Here is a 22,269-nt window from a genome sequence, read left to right on the forward strand (position 1 = left end):
CTAATGGTGTATTTATTATAAATGAGTGGTGTATGTATAAACTATAGTAGAAAGTCTTTATAATCATTAATACAGCATTTCTAGCCAAAATTGCACTTGCTTGGGGAAGGAAAAAAAAAAAAAAGCAGCTTGTTTCTTAAACAATTTGCTGATATCTACAGTGCAAAGAATGAAAGAGATTCTTTTTCAACTTTAGAATTGTCCTCCAGAGATGACTTTATGGCACTAGGCAATACCAGCTCCTAAGATCAATTCTTTACATTGAACCAGGTTCTTTTAAAGTTTTTATAGCACCAAATCTGAATATTTCACAGAAGTGCAGAAGCTTCTGTACTTCTACATCAATTCCTGTAAAATCTTGTGGAGTGGGACTCAACTAAGTAGACACTAAAAAAGTTGATGAAATGTAGTTACTTGTGTTTGAGAAGGTATACAGCCCCTTCTGACAGTCATTGTAGGATTAATGAGCAGCACAAGTATTTCTCAGCCTCACAGAATTAGGAGATAAGAGGCTTATAGGCCAGAGCAATAAAAGGATTTCCTACTTGATAGGCTGAGGAAGTTCAGCTGCAGCAGATTAGGAGGGTTCTGCCTAGAGAGCAAGCCACTGGAGTTCAGTAACAGGACTTTTTGGATGAATTTGTGATTGAGTTGCAGCCTGACAGAGAAGGGAATGCAAGGCTTCCTTGAATTCTCCTTCTCAAAAGTTGTGCCTAAGGACAAGCTGAAGATTTGGGGTGGGAAATTTTGTAGGGGAGAATAGACACCATAAAAGTGTGCTTAGCAAGCTGGAAATGTTGATCACCTTTGTGAAGCTTATTAATATGTGTCCCCTAAAGGCTTTGTGACTGCCTGCTCCAGGGTTAGTGGAATGGTAATGAGGGAGCTGCGAGGCTGGGTGGGTGACTGTAGTTCTGTTTCTGCCCTGGCACATGTCCTTTGACCACCCTCTTAGAGAAGTAGTCAAATGTTTAATTTGGAGTTCTCGTAAAGCTGTCAAATTCATATTTACTTGGCTGTCCTGGGTTTTTTTGGTTTGTTTGTTGTTTGTTTTTTTGTTTTTTTTTTTTTTCTCCTGAGCTGCCATCAGTGTGAAGCTTCATATTTAACCTTTGATTGGCTTTTTTCATGGCAACTTCAAGTAGGACTTTTTCACTGTAACTTGTCTGTAAAATTTCCTGGGTTACTCTAGGTCTCTGTGGTTGAGATTTGCTTGTGCCTTCTTTAAATGTGAGGCCTGGATGCAAGTTTCCCTTTGAAGTAGTTTTAAGTACTGTGCTCAGTGAACTGTTTCTTTGCCTTGCAAGTTTACCAGTAATTTTCCTTGCGCTTAGTTGTCTTTCATTATCAGAGCAATTGAGAAGACTGTCTTGATGTGGTGGTATTTGCATGAGTAAAAGAAAAAGAGCTGAATTCGGTGACAAGCATTCCTCCCTCAGACGGATGGACTCTGTCACAATCAGTGTTGACCTGATTTTGGTTGCTGTCACTGGGCCTCTGAACTCTGGAATTAAATGGTTTTCCAAAGTTTGAGATCATCTTTTTTTTACTTCCATCCTGTCCTATATAGTTTTGCCCAAGGGTTTATTTTCTTGTGCAGAATCTGTATTTCTCATTAAAACAAAGCTTCTGGGATGAGAAATAAAATTAGTTTGTGCAGGTGTCAGTCCATAGACACTGCCACACTTTCTGTTTTTTTCCTCTCAGTGCTTCTCCACTTCTACAGTTCCTTGTTGTTGCAAATGCTTTTTGGCTTGAACCGGTTTCGGTAGTCAAAATAAGAAGACTATGGAGGGCCAGGTGCAAAGCATAAGCATGTGTGACTCATGTTGAAGAACTGACACACAGAAATAGGGAATTTATGTACTTCCTGGATGTCTAGAAACTTTTTAAGGTATGGTCAGTTAGTGGTGGTTTTGTTGTCCTTAGTACAAGGAGGAAAAGGGATGCACCAATTGTTGGGCATGTGCTCACATCAGAAATTTTTTCTTCTGATGACTCTGCACCTCTTGAAGTGGATACCATGATGAAACAAGTGTCACCTAACTCTAACAACTAGAGGAAGCTGATTAGTTTTGGTGAAACAGTGGCCTGATAGTGGATAATCACTAGGAGGTGGTAGTCATGCTGGGTTTTTACCCTGTTTTCAATATATGCTCAGTTATATTAAATGAGAAAGGCCTTAATTTTATTAAATTGATGAATTACCTTTCATTTTGAGATGACTGCTCTAACAAATAAGCAATCTCTTATTTCTTTCACTATTTAAAAAGCAAAATAAAAACCTAATATACTTCACTGCAGTGACTTATAAAAATGTAGACAAACCTGAATACATAGAATTCTTTAAACACAGGATGAGGTGGGAAAAGGGGTAACATCTCAGACAACACATTTGTGCAATTACTTGTTAGAGGAGATCTCATGCTAAGCCTCTCCAATTTATTTCTGTACCTGAATGCAACCATATGCATTTGTTTTTTAATTTGCAATTCTGTGTTCAGATGCTGAAACAAGAGCAACATACTTGGGCTTGTCTAATGCAGCAACTCCAAGAAATGCTCATTTTCCTCTCAGACATGAAGGGCCATCCTCTGTCAAGATCACATAGTTGTGTCATCCAGTTAGGAAAGAAGCAAATGTAGATAAAATATTCCCTGAAGTTAATTTTTTGCAAAGATTTGGAATGCTAACAGGGCAAGCATGTGTGTCATGTGGCATGCACAGATGTGATCCAGTATAGAAACTGTGTTGCTTCTAAAGGATGATTTCTGAGGCTAAAAAAGAATCTGAGAGAGCAAAAGGTCACACAGCACAACTTGCCTTAGCATTGTCAAATCCCATCTGCTTGTCTCCTCTCCACAGGGCAGAATACATTGGATTATTGTACACTCAAAGTTCAGCACACCACTTGCACTTTTCCTTGCAAAAGAAAGCCGTATAGGTTTGGGGGGCTTGTTAGGACTTTGAGACTGTCATGCTACAGGGTTTTATTCCCTGGGGTGCTGTTAAAGATAGAGACATACAGTTCAGAGCTGTCATACTGGCCAACAAGTAGAAGGAACATTGGAAAAAATGTAATTTCTTTTGACTTTATCTTAAGGAAAGTAAAACAATTTGATGATTAGATGTGTGGGACATAGTGCCTTGATGTCTACTTGAGCTAATTTCTTCATCTTCTTAAAAGAGCACTACTCCCCCTTGGCTACTCAGGAGAGAAGGTCATTTTTCAAGAACTTTATTGTACAGAAGTCTGATGGTTAAACCATTTATGCTGCTTTCTAAGTGGAAGCTTCCTTCTATAGCTAATCGTAGAGGATTGGTGCAAGTTCTACAAGTTTTCAGAAAGAGAAGAAAGGAAAGTAAGTGCTGAGTTCTTATGCGTTAAAACATGTTCCTATCTTGTTTGGTTGTGTGCAATTATAGCAGTACAAAATGAAATTGTATTCCATCTCTCTTCTGCTGTATTCTGTAGCATTCAGGAATGAGTTTAATTATACTGTTGGAATGAAAAAGAAACCAAATGAATGGTGAACAACAGCAACAGATAAAGAAGGGCTTGTTCTTTCGAAGGGCTTGTTCTTTCTTTTCCCATAGAACCTAATTCCTACTAATGAGCAGAAGCTCATCTCAAGGTGTGGGCTAGGCTCTACAGTTTAAACAGAAATTAAAGGGAATCTGTGGATAACTTAAACAGTCCCTAACTGCAGATAGTCTGGAAATGACTTAACCTTCTACAGTTGTGCATGGACATGTGTGCCTGCATCATGATTTTGAGAGAGAAAAATGGTCTTGAATTGCCCATAACCAGTGGCAAATGCTGAATGGGTTGTTACACAGGTGTTAAGAGAAGTTTGTAGTCTTTACTACTTGTTGTTCTAGACAATAATCTAATGTTTTCCTATCAGTGCAAAGTTCATGATATCTGATAGTGTATATTATCACTAACATCCTGCTCATCAACACTGTATTTCCACTGAAGCTGTCGAGTGTAGTAGAAGCTGGAGTAGAGGAGCTGGATCTTCAAGATCAAGACCCGCTTATATTCCCCTAGGCTTATGCCTTGTTACAGAATTAAAACAGGAGATTATTTTGAGCCAGGTGAAAACTCTTCTGTCTGGCTGGTTTGGATCAGTATTTTTCACTATGCTGAGTTGTATGTGTGCATACAGCTTTTAAACTGAGCACCATTCTCTGTTCACATGTTAATGTTTGCAACTGACATGATCTTTGCATGTTTTGTGGAAAACTGTGATGTTCACCTTGCTTTCCTCCTAATTTACATATATCTCATATCCCAGATGGATCTGAGTTCAGCTGATGGTCTTAGCCTTTTATTTACAGAGCATCATTTTCTGCACTTCTGAACAAACTGAAAATACCCCACCATTCTGCCTAAAAGTGATATGCAGAGCAGAGCACTAGTCCAGGCTCTGGTAAAGCCAATTCCCTTAGCATAAAAGTTATGAAAATTTACCTCCCTCCTTCTGGATGTAACTTGCTGCACGCGTGTGTCTGTATTTTCCTTAGAAAGCTCTGTTGCTTCTTTGAAGTATGGAGCCAGAGGAACAATGAGTACAAGGATGCTCTTCAATTTGAAGAGTTTTGGTTTGCTTCTAATATAGCAGTATGGTGTGTTACTCACCAAAGCTGTTTTTTCTTACTGTAGGCATAGGAAAGGACATTCTGGACACTTACAAAAGGTTAATTTTTTGTTGTTGATATAAATAAGTAACTCTTGTAGGCACAGAACTTTAAGTAGTTTTTTTACTTTCAATAGTAACAGTAATCAATGTTATGGTGATGCAGTTAAAATTAGTACCAGCAATTTGAATGTGAAAAGCATACTGACGATGTCTACCTTTTAAGCTGAGCAGATGGGGAAAGATTTTTTTCTGAATTTATACCATCCTGTGAGACTAACTCATTTCTGTGACAGAAAAATCACATCAGGCTTCAATTAAATGTTTATATATCTCCCATCCCACCTTGAATAAAAATAGTGCTATGATCCTGTGATACAGAAATTACTAGTACTTAAGAAAAGGGTTTCTGAGAGTGTGTTTCTAAGAAAAAACATTTACTTTTAAAAGCTGCATTGTAGTAATCATTTGTCGAGTTTTCTTCTGTAAATGTATTTCATATTTCCTTTTTGTATTCAAGCCATGCCTTTTAAAGATTTTTGTAGTAAATAAATAGAACATTGTCATTTATTATTTCATTAATCTTGGGCAAATAACAGATTATCAGTTTTATGGAGTTAAAAGTAAACTAAAATGTAACCTTTTTAAAACAAAAACCTGTTCACTTGCCACAGAAGAATTTTAGATGAAATGCAGCTGTTGAACAGTTGCTTAAAATAAATTGCATACTTTAAATCCACCAAGAAGATATATGGGGATTCAAAACTGTGTCACAAATCCTGACCTACTGAGAAAGAATGCTTAGTGAAAAGACTACTGTACGTTTCACTGTATCCTTTGCAAAGAGGGTGAAATTCAGGTCAACAGGATAGAAAGCTTCCAGGACTCAGGAAACCTGAACAATCGATCACTGAGTAAACATTATTGCAGATACTTATGGAGAGTAATTGATCTTGAACACAATAATAGGCTTTATAAAAGGATTTAAATAAGTTGTAATGTTTCCATATCTACCCTGGTATGATATATTGACAGTAATTACATATGCATTTGTGAGTTAAGTCTCTGATTACCTTAATTTATTTTTTTTTATTTTATTTTACTGACATCGAAGTTTCAACTCAGACTTTTAAGGTGCAAAGGTTAATGTAAAATAGAAGGGAGGATGAGTTACTTGGATTTTATAGTAGCTTGTCTGCAAGAATTAAGTACTGAGGTTTTATAATAAAAATACATGGTCTTCTCATTTATGACAAAATTGAGGTTGAACTAATCATAGCCTAATAACTTGTGGTTGCCATATATTTATTTGTAAAACTATCCACTGCCTTCACATCTGGAAGCTTCATATTGTTTCAGAACACAAACAAATGCTCCCACTCATAGGAGCTAGGTAAACTGTCACAGTTAATGACTGGAACACGTTGTTTATCCTTATATGAAGACCTGTGTGTTTAAAGGAAGGAATGCCATCATCTTGGACTTCTGGCTAATAGTGTTTTCCTGCTTGCAGTGGCAAGCAATATTTGAATGCCACTGCAACTGAAAGAAATTTTTTTTTTTTGGTTGTTCTTTTGCCCATAATAATTTCTGGCAGTCTCTTACACTGCATTTGGCAGAACTTAATATATTCAATTTCACTCTTTCCCTATCTACAGCCATTAAGCTTTTGCTTTATGGTGTGGCTCTTACATAGAGCAATGCAAAAGGAGAACATTTTAATATGCGATTGCATACAGAAGTTGTCAGGCTGCCCCAGAAACAGTCACAATACTTGAAACTATTTATATTAAATCTTGCGGTGTAGTTGACAAGATTTTTAGCTTCTCTTGCACCCTAAATAGTGTGCATATCTGATCTGGGTCTTAATGATTGCTTTTGATCTGTTTTATTACCGAAGGGGGGCGGATAGCCTGACTAAGAAGTTAGCACTGATTCTGTTTTTTAGGACTAGCAGCTGACATGGACCTTGAGAAGATATCATCTCGAGAAATAGTTGGAAGCCTGCAATATTGTTTTTGCCCCTCACTCTTGAGAGTGGGCACTTTTTTCCATCTTCAGTCTGAAAAGATTGAGCCTGAAAACTATTATCAGTATTCCAGAGGGAACACTATACTTTTTTAATCCCTGTGAAAAATGATATCACTTGTTGTAGAAGGTACTAGTATAAGCAAAATTATGTGACATGTATGCATGAAGAAAACAGTCTTAATTTTAAATTTGTTAGTTTGAAATTGAGAGATTTGATCTTTTTAAGACAGGAGTAGCTAGATAATTAAGTACGTTTGCAAGTTCATGAGGGCACATCTGCTTGTTAGCCATTAGGAAACAAAACATTTTAATATAATTCCTCGTTTTCTATGAAGTTCAGACACCAAGACTGACATGAGTTGTGCAAGGAACTCATACAGAAGTGTTTCACTTCATCGCTCACAGGCAAAAATACTTAAATATCTTGTGGGTTTGTGCTGTCAAATAACCAAAGTAGGGAGTGAATTGAGACCACCAAACAGTTAAATTGCCTTTCTTACAAAATGACAGAATATGTCTTAGTGACAAGACAGGATTTCAGTAAATATGCTTTCCATAACCTCCTTTATTTCTTATTGCATTTGGAGGTGAAGTTTGTCTATGTTAGTCAGAGGACCACCTAGGCCATCCTGTCCCCCCAAGGTTTAAAGTTTTACATGGATTTATTGCATGGTAGAACAATATGTTACTGTCATTCCAAGTATTGCAATAATGTTTCCTTCTTAATTGACAACTTGAAGCTTTGCATCTCTGGTGTGCAATTCTTGTCATGATTTTCTAAATAGAGGGCCTTGTCATCCTGATCTAAATACCCTGTTTAATATTGAATAGATTTTTTTCACATTTTACTTAGACTAGCGTATTTTAAGAATGGCATCTCAAACATTTCATGTTTGACCCTGCTTGATTACTTTTGAGAAATCTGATTTTCTGTTTTTACCCTGCATGCCATCTTATAATTTATTTTATGTTTGCTTGAGCAAAAGTGAAGCATACCTTAATAACTGTAGAAGTGAGAACGCATTACCTGTTTCATTGTCAGTCTTTGAAAAATGCGTGGTTTCTAGCCATTCCTGAAATGTACCTTAAAAAATAGTTTTATATTTTACAAATAGCTTTAGGCAATACCTGTATTAGTGTAAAATAGTTTAATATTTTAAAACTTTTAAAATGTCTTGATTTAATTTCTAAGGGGAAAATGTCAGACCATCAGGTTTTATTTTCTCTGGTCTGGTCCATGCTAGCACACCTTGCACTTCTGCAGAGCCCTCATGGTTTCACTCTGTATTGTAAGAGCACAGCCACGTCGATAAAATCACCAGAGCAGAGCTTTGTTGCCCCCTAAAAAGATCGACCTATTGAAGCGTGCTAGTACGGTAACAAAGGAAAATGTGGTTTTGCCTGTACAAGAGACAGTAGCTGCTAGTCTTGGCTGAATTTGTGCCTAGAGAGAATGTGGACAACTCTTGCCTTTTCCCTATTGTGCCCTCTTTTATTTTGAATTAGAAAAGTTCTGGAATAAAATTGTGGCTTTAGTGGGAAGTCCGTAGGTCAGCTGTCCTGCTGGTATTGGCCATAGGAGCTGCATCCCTTAAATCATATAACTGACTATTAGTTGGTCTTTGCGCTTTGGTATTAGGCCTGATCCAGTAAAGCACTTAATGTCTATGTAACTTTATGCATGTCAGTTGTTCTGCTGGTTCCAGTGGGAATGCTGACATGCATTTTTGCTGGATCAGGTCCTACACCTCTGATGGAAGCCTCCTACGGATATGATGGCATTGTCAACTTAGCTATTTTGACAAGAGTCTAAATTTTACTTTTTAATTAAAGGTTCACGAGAAGAAAGTTAGTCTTGGAAAATTCCTGTATCAACCTATCCATGTAGTTGCTATTTTTAAAAGATGTAACAAAAGGAAATGGTGGACAGTGAGAGGTGTTTGCTCTCAGCTTATCTAAAATGTAAGTTTTGAACTGTGTTTTGCTATTAGGTGAAGATAAAAGAAAGTTTTCTAATACACTGTATAGCTATTAAAGTTGAGTTTAAGAAAGCTTGCTCCAAAGACAAGTATAGTATCTATACATAGACATAAATACATTCAGAAGAAATGCATCATTTTTTATGTTTTCTGGTTTGCATCAGTACTTTCATTGGTCTTTCGTTCCACTTATGTTAGGTGACTGGTGATATTTAATTAATATGAATGATTGTTATAGTCAAGCATTTCTGTAGTAATCTATACTTGCATATGCCAAGTATACTTACACTGGTTAACCTTTTGTGATTTTTTTTTTTTTTATTTTTTTTATTTTTTTTTTTAAATAAGGCATATTTGATGGCCTTTGAATTCAGGACTTTGCCACCAGAGAGGCAGGCGTATCAGATATCAACAGCACAGTGCTTTCTGAGCCTAGCTAGCAAACTGTCATTGTCAGCATATCTTAAAATGGATAACAAAGGATATGAGAAGTCTTATGTGACCGAGCAGTGAACTTCATGTTAACTGTGCATTTAGCACAAGACCTTTGGTCCTTTTTTGCAAAGACTTGTAGTACCTCCAAGACACTCCTGTTCTTCATCATTGTTCACTTCACTAGGTAGAATGAATGTTCTAAGAGCTGCTAAACCAACCAACCTCTATTGTCTTTACTCAGGAGAAAAAAAAGTTTATGAATGTAATACTGGTGAAGTAAAACTCTTCTAGTTCAGTATATGTGGGAAGCAGCACAACTGCAAATACTGACTGCAACTCAGTATGTGCAAGATTAGACCAAGGTTGAAAACTGACATTTGCAAATAAGTAATTTTTCTGAAATTTCAGTAAGGGATTTATCAATAAATACATGCTTCAAAAATGCAGTCTTGAGTCAACATTTAGATGACCAAAATTCTTCCCATGGCCTCTTAATGGTATCAGAAATGTTGGAAATTGCTTTGGTTTTTTTTCTAAACGTGGTTATAATGATGACAGATTTCAAATTGGTGTGTTTTGGTATGCAGTTTAGATTAAAGTTCAAGAATCATTTTCAAAGTGAACACTAAATTTTATGATTGAATTATATACATATAATATGTAAGTATATAATATATACCTTAGAAAATGCTATATTAGATTAATAAGTCTGGGAACAGTTACTCCATTCTTTTTTGAATGTTTATTTGTTGCTACATATATGTGATTTAAGGTTAAAAGGATATTTCAGAGTTCAATTTTAAATGTTACATGTGCATTTTAGTATAGATACAAGGGGAAAATCTTATGTGCACAGTCCTATTTGTTAACTCTGTGGCCTGAAAAAACTTTTTAAATGTCATGATTACAGTTTGAAACATCTTTGCTGAAATTACTCAATTTAAAAAGTTTGATTAATGTACACTTCATATATTGTGTCTAACAGTGAAAAAGGGTTCTGTTATTTTATTAATTATTTTCCAGGTAAAAAAAAATTAAATATGTAGAAGATGAAAAAAATCAAAAACAATTGCATGATTCTGAATTTCAGATAAAACCCATAGTTATCTTCTAATTCTGTGTTTCAGTTTCCATAGCTAGACGCGTCCAAGACCCATTAGCTGAGCTAGTGAAAATTGAGCCCAAACACATAGGAGTTGGAATGTATCAGGTAAGATAATACATATCATTTAATCTAAATAATCTATCAAGATATAGAGCAACACCAAAATGCTGCTTTAGAATTGTCAACTAGTTACGTCTCCTTTGAAAGGCATTTGTAAAGTTGACAGAAAGATAGTAAGTACTTACAAGTCATAGACTGCCTCTTTTTTTAACCTTTACTTTTAATGATTGTGATTGAGACTCTGAAATGGCTTTAGCCAGATTTATAGTCTATTAAAAACATCAAATCAGACAGGTAACCTGATCTGTTAAGCTTTCTGGTTTTTTGTATTGTTACAGCAATGGGGTTTTAGCTCTTTGTGTAAAACGCAATGAGATATTGATCCTCCATTTAGAAGCCATTAATTTGTATTATTACATTCATTCCTTCTTAGAAGTTTGTAATAAAAGCATTTGTTATGAAGTTCTTAATTTACTAAAGCTGAGTTGGAAAACGTTTGGCAATTCTTCTTTTTATACATTGTTGTAGGTTATTTCTGAGAAGTAACTTTTACCTTCAAAGTGTCTTTACAAAGTGAATGGTATTGAGAAGTGGTACATAAGTTATTGTCATTTTCTAGTATATTAGCATCCATTTAGGAAAGCATTTATGCATGTGCTTAAGTCCTACAAACAGAGAAGTGTTAAAAAAAAATTATTTCAGCATTACTTTTCTCTTTATTTTTGAAACTATGGAATGTCAGTAAATTTAAGAGTCTGGAACTGTCTGGATCTGTGCTTTCAGGTTAGCACAGAGTTCATGGGATAGAATGCAATTAGCAGCCTAGAATCCTTTACTGCTTCTGCTAAATATGGTGTGACAAAGAAGGTGCTATGAAAAATATCAAAGTAGTGTATATCCTGTTTTGTTTTTTAAAGAACTGAGGCCAACATTTTAGTTGGTTAAGGTAGTGCTCAATACTGCTTTTGCAAGCCCTACTTGTATTGCCACAGACTGTAAAATGTACTCACATTGCTTGCTAACTGCAAGGCTTATCAGCAAAACAAGCTTAGATAATTAATCTTTCAGTATGAACTACACCATAGGTTTTGAGGAAAATTAGATGGAAGGGCTGAAATACTGTAAATTTCTTTAACATATGTGTCCAGATTTCAGTAAAAATTTGCTTTAATGGTGACAGCTATAAATCAGGGGGTGGTGATCTGGCAAAAAGAGGAGCTTCGATCTGAAGGATAGTTGGTTTCCTTCCTTATGCGGACCCACTGCTTTTATTTGTAACAGTAGCAGTAATAACAACAATAATGAAAAGTGGTACAGATTTTTCTCGATTCTTGCTTTAAGCAAAAAGTTATTTAACAAAAAATATCTTTAAATGGTATGTCATCGCTTTGAGAATAAGCTAGTTTCTTTTTAGAATTAGAATATTTTACTATTCAAAGTATACCGTGAATTTGTAAGTATTAGGAACTTGCATTGCTGTGTCTAGAAGATACTAATTTAGGTGCACACTATTTATTAAGGCTCATGTGCACATTGTACAAGCATACATCTAAAGCAGAAAGGTGCGAAGCTGGTGATGGTTGTATGGTTTTGGGAGCATGGTATTATCGGATAAAAGTTGCAATGAAGGTATTGTAGCAGTTTACTACTTGCCTCAGTGACTGAAGCTGGCATCATTTACATTGCACTGAAACAGAGCAGGGTAAGTACCATGTTCCTGGCCCTTTCAGGGAAGCTTCTTGATCCACTAGATCCACTGTTACAAGTAAACACCCTACTGTATTATCATGTCCGAAATGGTTGTATGAAAAGTCTCAGAGAAATAATTTCTAAAAGTCTGGTAAAGACAGACCTAAAAAATTGTTCTTTACCAGCTATCTGCACTTTTATGTCTCATCATGGTTTGGATAAATTCTCTGAGATAGACCCTTTTTCAGAATTCTTAACCATCACAACAGAAGCTGTAAGGTGGTCGTTCAGTGGTACTAGAGCTTTATGTGACACTCCTGAAAGCAAAGGCAGAAGCTCTGCTACGCTTTGGGCATGAGAGCTCTTGGGCAGGTGAGGGCAAGGAAGGAGAAGAAGAGTTAAACTGTTACGAGTGGTCTTCCTTCAATGACAGCAGTCACTTGCTGACATCACAGAGGGCAAGCGTGGAAAAGCTGTTGTGTTGTACAGGGGGTCCCAGAGTAATAGCTGATAAGGACTATTCCAGATAAAGATTTTTATATTATCCAAGTCAATTTGAAAGGTTTTGTTATATTTTAATTTATAACCTAATTGCTAGCTGTAGCTTTTTATTAATTTCTGGGATGAAATATGCGATGTGCAGTCAACATCAAAAACACAACAGGCTTTCCACAGAGAAAGCTACTTTCTTAGCTGACTGTAACTATAAACCTAGCATTTATGTATGACTTCTCCTTCCTTAAAAACCCTGAAATTGATTAATTTGGGATCTGACAAATCCAAGTTTTGGCATTCTTGTCCTGAAGGACAGGCAGTGATTAGACCTGCACTTGGCCTCTGCTTCTTCAGGCAAAGGCAGGCCAAGGCTGTACGCTGCTGCCGGTGACTGCGGAAGCTGTATACCATGAGCAGGATGGTAGTTTCTTGAGGAATGGTTGCATGCTCACTGTGTGTTGATAAAAGTACAAAGCTCCCTGAAGGAGCCTTTTGTGCCACTCCTGCCCAAGCACCCCAATCCTATTCTGGTGCTAGCAATGGCTGTGTGATGTTCTGGATTGGCATAAGAGTGGGACAGCAGCGTGGAGCTTGGGAGTGTGGTCCAGCTGGGGATACTGCTTTCACAGCAGCCTGAATTTTGATTGACTTGGGACATGGCCTATCAGTTTAAGATAGCCAGAGGTCCCAAACAACTCTACTTGAAAAGCAGTAGCTAAGAGACATTATTTCCGTCTCTTCAGGGAGTTTCTTCTGAGAGACTAGTGAAGCCGAACCTGCCTGAGGAAGGCTGTAGGATTTTACAATGGTGTGTTCCCAAACCAATGGCACAGGAGAGTTTTATGTTCTGATGAGTGACCCTCTTGGGCAGGAGCTGTTACTGCTATCAGCAATTACAGTAGTGCCCTGCTCTGCACTCCGCCCCTCCAGTACTGTTGGAAAAGGGGTGCGTCTTTTGTTGTCACAGCATCCATGGGATTTTTGATCCCTCCCACCTGGCCTCTTGGTACTTTCTGTGTGCACCTTTGAAAATATTGGTGAGTTCTAGTTTTTCTTGTGCAAGTTTTCCTCATAAATCTGCTCACTTAGGTAGGGATACTTTGGGTATGGAAATAGGAGTTTCCAGGTAGCAGGAGATCTCTGGAAATTGAGTCACATCAGTTGGGCTTTGTGTTTACTTACTTTAAACGACAATAAAATTTGAAACTTGTACTTAAACACCTGCTTTTATTATCATTTCAAGTTATGATTCGGAGTTTGTGCACTACCAAGAAAATCAGTTTTGTCAGAGAAAAATAAACAGGCCCTGGATCTCCTAACAGGTATTTCCTTAAACAAAGAGAAGCACAAGCTGATTTATTAGGGCCTCTCTCAGACTAAATTCCAGTTGCCTAAAGGTCCTTGTCTTACTTCATCTTTATCTCATTAGCAAAATTGTTCTTTCCTCCCAGACAGGAACCTAGCCAAAATTAATTCATCACCTTCAGGCCATAATACTGTGATTTCTTCTGTAGTTGGACACAAAGATGATGCCCAGACTCTGTCTGATACAGAGTGTGTTTGCCTTGCCACCTCCCCATGCCAGTTCAAAGCTAAATTCCTCTTGGGGAAGAAGCAGTTAGTGGCTCAAGACTTTATTGTGCTGCAAACTGAATTTTAGCTGATGAATTACCACTGCAGTTGTAATGGTCTTGGAAGATGTAGATAAGAGCTGAGAACAAAGCTCCTTCACAAAGACTGAGGTTAGGGAATTGAATTCCACAGAAAAAAAAAATGAATAAAAAGTAAAAATGATTCCTAAAGAAGAAAAAAAAAAATCTTCCTCTGAAATAGAAACCCAACTTTTCATAGGAGAATAAAACAGCACTAGCATAAATGTTCTGTCCACCAGTCCCTATCAAAGACAAATAGCCTCAAGTAAAGAGGGAATTAAGTTAGTAAACTTTTAAAACATCAAAACCTGAATCTAAGGCAGAGAAAGGAGAAATAATGCTAATGGACTGTGTTAAGTTTGGTTGGTATTTTGCTGTCCATTTAATGAGCAAAATCCCTGGATGTTTAAAGAAAAAAAAAAAAAAAAAAAAAAAGGAACTCAAACTCACCTGTAGCCTAAGAACAGAATATGTGATATGTGAAGGATCGCAAATTTTGACAAGTCATATATAATATTAAAAAATGTGCACCATGTCTGATCTTAAAAAAGCAATATCCTATTTGGTCATTATAATTTTTGGAGTATAAAAATTTCTTCATTGATATATTTTTGTACATGGTAACATCTTCACTGTTTAACACATTTGGAAAGTTAACATCCCAAGACGATATCATAAGGAAGCATTTCTTTACAGAACGGGTTGTTGGGCGTTGGAATGGGCTGCCCAGGGAGGTGGTGGAGTCCCCATCCCTGGAGGTGTTTAAGAGTTGGGCTGACATAGCGCTGAGGGATCTGGTATAGTTGGGAACTGTCAGTGTTAGGTTAATGGTTGAACTGGATGATCTTCAAGATTTTTTCCAACCTAGACGATTCTGTGATATAAGAGATAACTTATGTAATTGTGTAACCTCTGAAGTGGGAGGATACTTGATTCCAGATGTAGCTGGGACACTTTGTGTCAAATAAATAAAATTTGTAAACAGTACTCTTAAGTAGCAATTCCTTCAGAGAAAAACAAAATTGAGTGAATTCTTGGTTTATTTTCTATATACTGCTGGAAGATCCTGATCAATGGTGAGTTTCATAAAGCTTAATCAGAATGCCTAATTAAATTCAAAAATGCCTTTTCTGTCTTGTCATTTTTTCTTCCCATGTTGTTCTTGTTATTGAAGTGCATCAATTTCTCATTTAATTATTACCTGTAGAGTGGTTTTTTTTTTTTTATTTTGGTTGCAATTTGTTATGTTTTATGCTTGTTTTTTTTCCCAAAAAAAAGATGGATACGTTTCATTAAACGACAATGCAACTTTAGGGAATGCTTTTAATCAGATAGGCTTCCTCCTTAATTGGACCAGTTCTGTCTTAATTATGGCGAGCTAAATACCGAGGCATCTCACTGAAGTGTCATCTCAGTTCCTGTTGGAAAGGAAGGAGGTGGTTTTCTGTTCTTCTAGAAGTCCATGTAGAGTGCTTTCTGCTGTTGCAGGCCATCTCTGCGTGGATCTGTTCTTCCCTGCCTCAGTGCCACACCATGCTCATGCTGATGAGGGGGAACTGGTGGGCAGTGGTGGGAGGATGGTGCTGGCCTCTACCTGCATGTGGCTGAAACTGCAGGTACCCCTTTTAGCTTGTTGCATTCTTTAATCATCATCTTTCTCCCCAAAAAGATATGTTTGGCATCGACACTGTCAAGTCTTTCTAAACCTCCAATGGGTGCCTGTGTGACAGGATGGGTATTAGAAATGTGTGGCGTTTTTGACAGTAGCATCATATAAAATGTTACTATGTTTCTGAAGGCCCATCATGCAAATCATTTACTTGAGGCAAACTGAATGTATATTTAATGCTTATTAGTTACTAAACTGGGAGATATTTGGAAGGTGAACTATGACATTTTAGAAACAGAGGAATCAAAGGTACCTCAAGGGTATCTCTAGTACAAGAGTAAGATCAGATATGGTTGGGTCAGTGTGATACAGCTGTGGGCTGAACAAGTCTGTATTATTTCCCACAAGAGAAGTTGGCCTTGTCCCTTGCACTGCAGGTGTTTGTCAGCCTCTTCTTACAAAACCCTAGCAAAGATAACTTGGTATCTTTATTTGTTAAGCCATTCTGAGGCTTAATCTATTTCTCTATTACCTAAACCAGCATTTTGGGTAAAGTAAAGTAAATGTTGTATTGTTTCTCTAATAGTGGAAACTTGCAAATTAGTTTTTAAATAGGAAGCTGCTAACAAAAAGAAAGCTGTGAAGTAGTTGGTGATTGCAAACAAAAGTTGTCATAATCTGAACATGGGCCATTGCAAAGAATCAATGTGTGGTTTGAGAAAACCTTTGTCTTCATTTTTCCTTAAAACTTTTTATGCTTTTAATGTTGAAATATAAGAGACAGTTTATAATGGTGAAACATGAGACTTGTATCCTTCTTGGTATGTGATTTTTGTTACATAGCCTTCACATAGTATGCTTTTATTTAATACCATAGAGCAAAGTACTGGAGCTGACTCATTTTTCAGCCAGAAATGTACTTTTTTTCACCAAGTATTTAAGAATTTTATTTAACTTCTCTTTTTTGCTTAATTGACCCATAAGGTATATGAGTAGTTAGGTGTGTTACTTGAGTAGCATAGGAGAATCACCCGTGTATGATGTGAGAATATGATTACATATGATGTGCAAGAGTGTCCTTTTTTTTTAATCTCTGCAGTGTGATTATCAAAACAACCTCAAACTTGCATTTGCCTTATTAAGCTTACTAAAATAAGTTTGTGGGGGTTTGCAACTAGCATTTTTCTGATTAAGAAAATGGGATGTCTTACTAGGTGAGCCACGCTTTATATTGTGTGAATCACGTAGCTCTTGTGGAAACTCAGCTCAGCAGGAGTGTTGTTTGCTGGTCAGAATTGTAGATTACAGGTTTCAACACCCAGTTGAACAACCTGTCTACGAAACACTGCAGCATTCCTTCTGTATTACTACACTGAATTTGTACATACAGTTAGGCAAAGAACAAATCTCCTATGGTATAATATAGTTTTGTGAGCTTGCTTATGGTTTTCCATACTTTAACTGAAATGGTTGTGTAAAGAGAACCTTTGCTTTAACACAAAGTGTCAAAAGATACCAGTACTCATGTTGTCTGTATATCTCAGAGTAATCAAATCACTTATTAATGAATGTATATCACTCCTTTGGGGCAGTATAAGGCAACAGGTTAATTATGTGTGTAATGTAACTTGAAAAATTTTATAACATGAAATATGCTGGTGCACTGGAGTCTGAAACTGTGGGATAGCATGAGAGAAACCTGGCTATTCTTATATTAAAGAAGTTCCTAAACAATGTAGACTAAAGGATATGTTGCCACTTCTGTAAATAATAATAAAAAAGATAGTATCAGGACAAATCCTGGGCTGCTTCTGTACTAGTCTTGGAATGAACTCACTGGGACTTGAAAGACAGGGGCATGTGGGATAGTATTTCATAGTGCTCTTAGATTTGCTCCTCAATAAAGGAAACTTAAACCTCTCCTGTGAACCTGTAGGCTCCTGCGAAGAGACTATTGTAGCAGCATTTTTTTTTTCAGCATACATTAAGGAATTGCTTGCTTGGAAATTTGTGGAAAAGGGAGCAGAGTACTCAAAGTTTTAAGGTGTACAAAAACTTTTCAAGGGATGGGGTGTGGTGGTTTTACCTATAAAATATTGTTAAAGGTAGTCAAAGAAAAAAAAGGTCTTTCAGGGGAAAGGTGTATTTCAAAAAAAAAAGTGGGTATGTAGGCTGGTGAATTCATGATTATTGCAGGATTTCTAACACCCAGCAACTTATGGAATGCTTAATTCTCATGTAGTAGTGGTAAAGCTTTAGCTCTTTGAGGAAACCAAGCAAAAATCGTATGTGGTTTTGCCCAACACCATTTTTAGGATAAATGATATGCTTTCATTTTGAAAAGTAAAGCCCTGTGAACCAAGCTGTCTGACATCCATGGGAACAAAATCTTTGCAGACAGCTTTGTCAGGAAGAGATAATCACCCTGTAATCTTTTCTGGTTGCTTCCCCACCCCAGTGAAGTAGGTGTGCAAAACTTAAGACTCCTTTCCAAATAAGTTACACCTCTGGCAAGTTTGCATACTTCAGCAGCAGTTTTGCTGGCTGCCAGGGATGGTTTATAGCCTGTAACTTGGTGGAATCTTGTCGGTTGTGTCTACCTATTCTCAGTCTGGCAAAGAGAAATCACAGCAAAGCACAGTAAACTTCTAGTATGTTATGTCCAGTTATAACACAACAAAGGGATACAGAAAGAGGGTAACAGTAGTGTTGTTAATGATTGTAGTTTGTACACTGTATATATTTATTGGCATCTCTAAGAAAATGTGCTGGCTTGCTGAGGTGCAATGCTGCCCCTTTAAGGAAATGAAGGAAAATGTGTGCATGTGTATTTACAAAGAGTGCAAGAGCACAGCGGTATCATTGCATCTGCACTTGTCACTCATGAAGCTGCCCGTGGACTGCAGCTTTTTCCACTGCTGTCACCAAAAATGCATTGTAGACAGCATTTGAAAGCTTGTCAGAGAGGTGCCTTTGTAAGCAACCTGAACTGCAGGTAAACTTTAGACATTACTGCTAATAATCCCCCTCTTGCAAGACTGGTGTTTATTATTAGAGTTTGTATCTGCATATGTGGGGTTTTATGCAGCTGCTGAGATTTTAGCTAAAGTAGGAAGCTTCAGAAGTGTTGGTATACTGAGGTGGGATGATCTATGGGTGGTGATAGGAAACAGCTGCTGGACAGATTTGCCCTCTCTTGTCAGTTTGTTTCTGATTGCTTAATTACCAGCTCTCTTGGCAGAAGTTCATTAGGAAGTTTTTTGTTGCCACATGACAACAGACTTGGTGTAAACTTTTGTGTGATTTGTGCTCTAACTGGATTAAAATTATACATTACTGTTTACAAAATACAGGTGTAAAGGTGATTTACTTCCAGACTACCACAAAAGCATCAGATAGAACTACTGAACAGAATTGCCCAGGTACAGGGTGCAAGCCTATTTAATATTTCAGTTTGTCTTTTTTGCTTTTCTGTAACTGTACTTGGACAGAGCTAGTTCAAACACAGTCAAGCTGAGTTATGATACAGCCAGGCAGATTCAAATTCTTTTGAGAGACTGTTGTGTGACGTGGGAGCCAAGTGGCAAGAGAAGCAAAATGGGAGTTTTGAGGCTGGGATCCTGAAAATCGGCTTCATATGGCTTCTCTGTGCATCTCTTTGAAAACATTTGGTTGACTAAAAGCTGAGACAGAAAAGAGGATGATAAAGTCTATCTTTCCAAAAGTTTATTGATTAAATAGATTCCAAAATGTGTGAGATGCTGTTGGGTTTCCTGTTTCTATTTCAAGTGTTTAATAACTTTAAGTGGAAGTACACAATTTGAGTGTTGAAAAAATGTTCATCTTATTTCATCTAGGTTTCAATTAAATTTTATAACTTAAGCTTTTTTTTGTTAAACATTCTTAAATATACTACAGTAAAAAATAGCCAGAGCGCCACAGATTATGCTTGGCATTAACTATATCGATGATGTGATATTTGTGTTCATATAACTTATGTTTTAGGCTCAAACATTAATTTTTTTATGTGAAGTTAATCTTTAAGATGCCATGTTATGAATTCTAGTCAGATTTTAATGTAAACTTTATAATGATAAAATTAAGCTATGACCATAGTAAAAGCATCTTTTTAGTGTCCAAAGTCAGGTAAAAGTGACAGTGGGGATGTGATTCACTTAATTTCAGTGTGTGTGGTGGGGTTCAATTTAAACATCATGAATGTAAATATTATTTGTTAGTGAAATTCCATAATCACTGCATGCTGTGTAGCGGTCATCTGTTGCATCTGTTGTTTTGGTTTCATGAACTAACAGTATATTCATTTGACTCATAAGGAAAAATACTAGTATTATCATACTTTTGAGTGATTCTGTGTGAATTCATAGCACAGCAGCTGTTGTCTTGATAGCCAAAGTCTGGAATCAGCAATAAAGTTGTATTCACCTTCAGTAGACCGTAAGTGGCAATTAAAATTCTTATGATAGGTTTTAAAACCTATCAATGGTTTCTTAATATGTATGTTTCTAGTGATAGATATTATGTAAAATAAGAACTTTGTTTCACACTGATATACATAAAATAATTATTCTTACTTAGTTTGAACAGATATCAAATTTGGAATGCTGCAAGAACTCTTTCACATGTTCACTTGAGCTATAGATTTATTTCAGTAACTGTTTACTATAAAATGTAACTAATTGATAAAAATCCTACATGTTTAAGTTGTGGTGTGATGTTAGTGTACATATTTGTTTAAATATTGGATCTGTGATCAAATTTTTCCTCTCCTCTTTAAGATGAACTTAAATTATTGTAGGATGAATTTAAGTTAATGTTGCTGTACCTAATAATAATAATATAGTGACAGTTATGTTATTCAATATATGTCACTGCAAAATGGTAGTTCCTTTTCACTAGAAGACAATATAAGATGCAAGATTTCTCTTATGTGTTGTGATTTATTGCTTTTTAGATTTTTATCTTGCTAATAACACTTTTCCTACAAACCGTTTTGAAAAAATCATTTTAGAAACTAAAATCATGTTTCACTAGACAGTGATTAATATCTGTGACCTTTATTTTTGTATCAGGAACATAAATATACACTTTTTTCTGTGTCAGTCATTGTCTAAGATTTCATCTTTGTTCTGCTTTCCATTACATACCATGAATTATATGAAATTAATTTAATCGCTACTCCAAACAGAAATTAAATGTGCCCTAATCCAGAGTTACGTTGTTTGCTTTTACAACTGTAAGTCATAAGTAATTAATTTTCCTTGGAAAATTAATTCACTTACCATTCCCAGTAGCATCATATGTTGACACAGGGTTATAGATAGTTTAATATTTTTGTTCAGCATGTTGGCCTCAACTTTGGAAGACCTTAAAGCAAAACAAATTCAAATTTACTCAACTGTATATAATTCCGAGTTATTTAAAATGAATGTTGTCTTTATTGCTGTCAACCAACTGACAATGATGATTCTAAAATTATATTCAGTCTTCCGGAAAACTAAAATCTACAGACATATGTGAGTTATTTCCTAAAAAAAAAAAAATAAAAATTGTTTCACATCATACGTTTGAATAACATGGCCACTGGAATGCCATCAGTAGTAGAAAAATTTTGCTCCTTGGAGAACATAACTATATATTACAAAGCCTTGGGCTAGAGGCGATTTTTTTTCAACCAGCCTTATGTTGCCTGAGACACTAGTAGGTGGCTTGTTATTCCAATTGCCCCCAGAAATTTCTAAGTTGACTTAATTTGGAACATTGTTTTGTTTCCTATATTGTCATGTGCAGAAGGGCAGCTTGTTGCAGCGCAGAAGGGCAGCACAGACACTTGTGTGGGTGGCCCTGCTGCCCACAGCTGACTGTCCTGTCCTTCCGAAATGGCATTTAGTAGTGTGGGCCAGAAGTCTTCCGGAATGAGAGAGGCAGCTTTTAAGTCTAATCTTTCAAGTTTGCCAGGAGGACCTCTTTATTTTTTTATTTTTTTTTTTTTTTTGTGCAGCTCCATAAAACATGGTGTTTATTACTTTGGTTTATTTTTATTTATTTAAGTCTCTCGGCTGAAACTCCAGTGACGGCAGTGTTGCAGCTCAAACAAGCAAGGCTTATTTTATAAATGTCCCTTTGTGGATTGGTGGCTGCATTTTGCCTGAATGCAGGGGGTCAGTATCAGTGGCGTTTAATTTAGAATTTTGGGGGTGGAAAGTAGAAATTGACATTTAATTCCAGTGTAAAGTTACTGCTAGATCAGGCATAAAAATATTATTGCATTAGCAATCACAGGAAGAAAATAAACTGAGTGCATTGACAATATACAGTCGTATGGCAGACATGTAAAATAGAGCAGTAGATGGAAGAAAATACTTTTTCATATGCTTTTTTCACAATACATTTTTATCAAGCAGAGAGTGTACAAAAGACTATTCTACTAATAGAATAAGGTCCTACTAATAGTGCTGGCAAAAGTAAATTCATCTGTACATGGCAGAACTGTGTATAGATAAATATTATCACACGTCTTACACAATCTCGTATACTTACATGCGTGTATATG

General features: G+C 36.4%; 1 protein-coding gene across 1 annotated transcript in view; it reads left to right on the top strand.

Moving 5' to 3' along the window:
* The window catches only part of SRBD1 (S1 RNA binding domain 1), a 130,941-nt gene that overhangs the window by 64,689 nt on the left and 43,983 nt on the right, over positions 1-22,269 (top strand). The window contains exon 18 of the mRNA XM_026846115.1: positions 10,216-10,298. Coding sequence (XP_026701916.1) covers positions 10,216-10,298 — 83 coding nt within the window. The remainder of the gene's footprint in view (positions 1-10,215; positions 10,299-22,269) is intronic.

Source organism: Athene cunicularia, assembly GCF_003259725.1.
Source record: "Athene cunicularia isolate RWA chromosome 3 unlocalized genomic scaffold, athCun1 chr3_part1, whole genome shotgun sequence".
Lineage (NCBI taxonomy): Eukaryota > Metazoa > Chordata > Aves > Strigiformes > Strigidae > Athene > Athene cunicularia.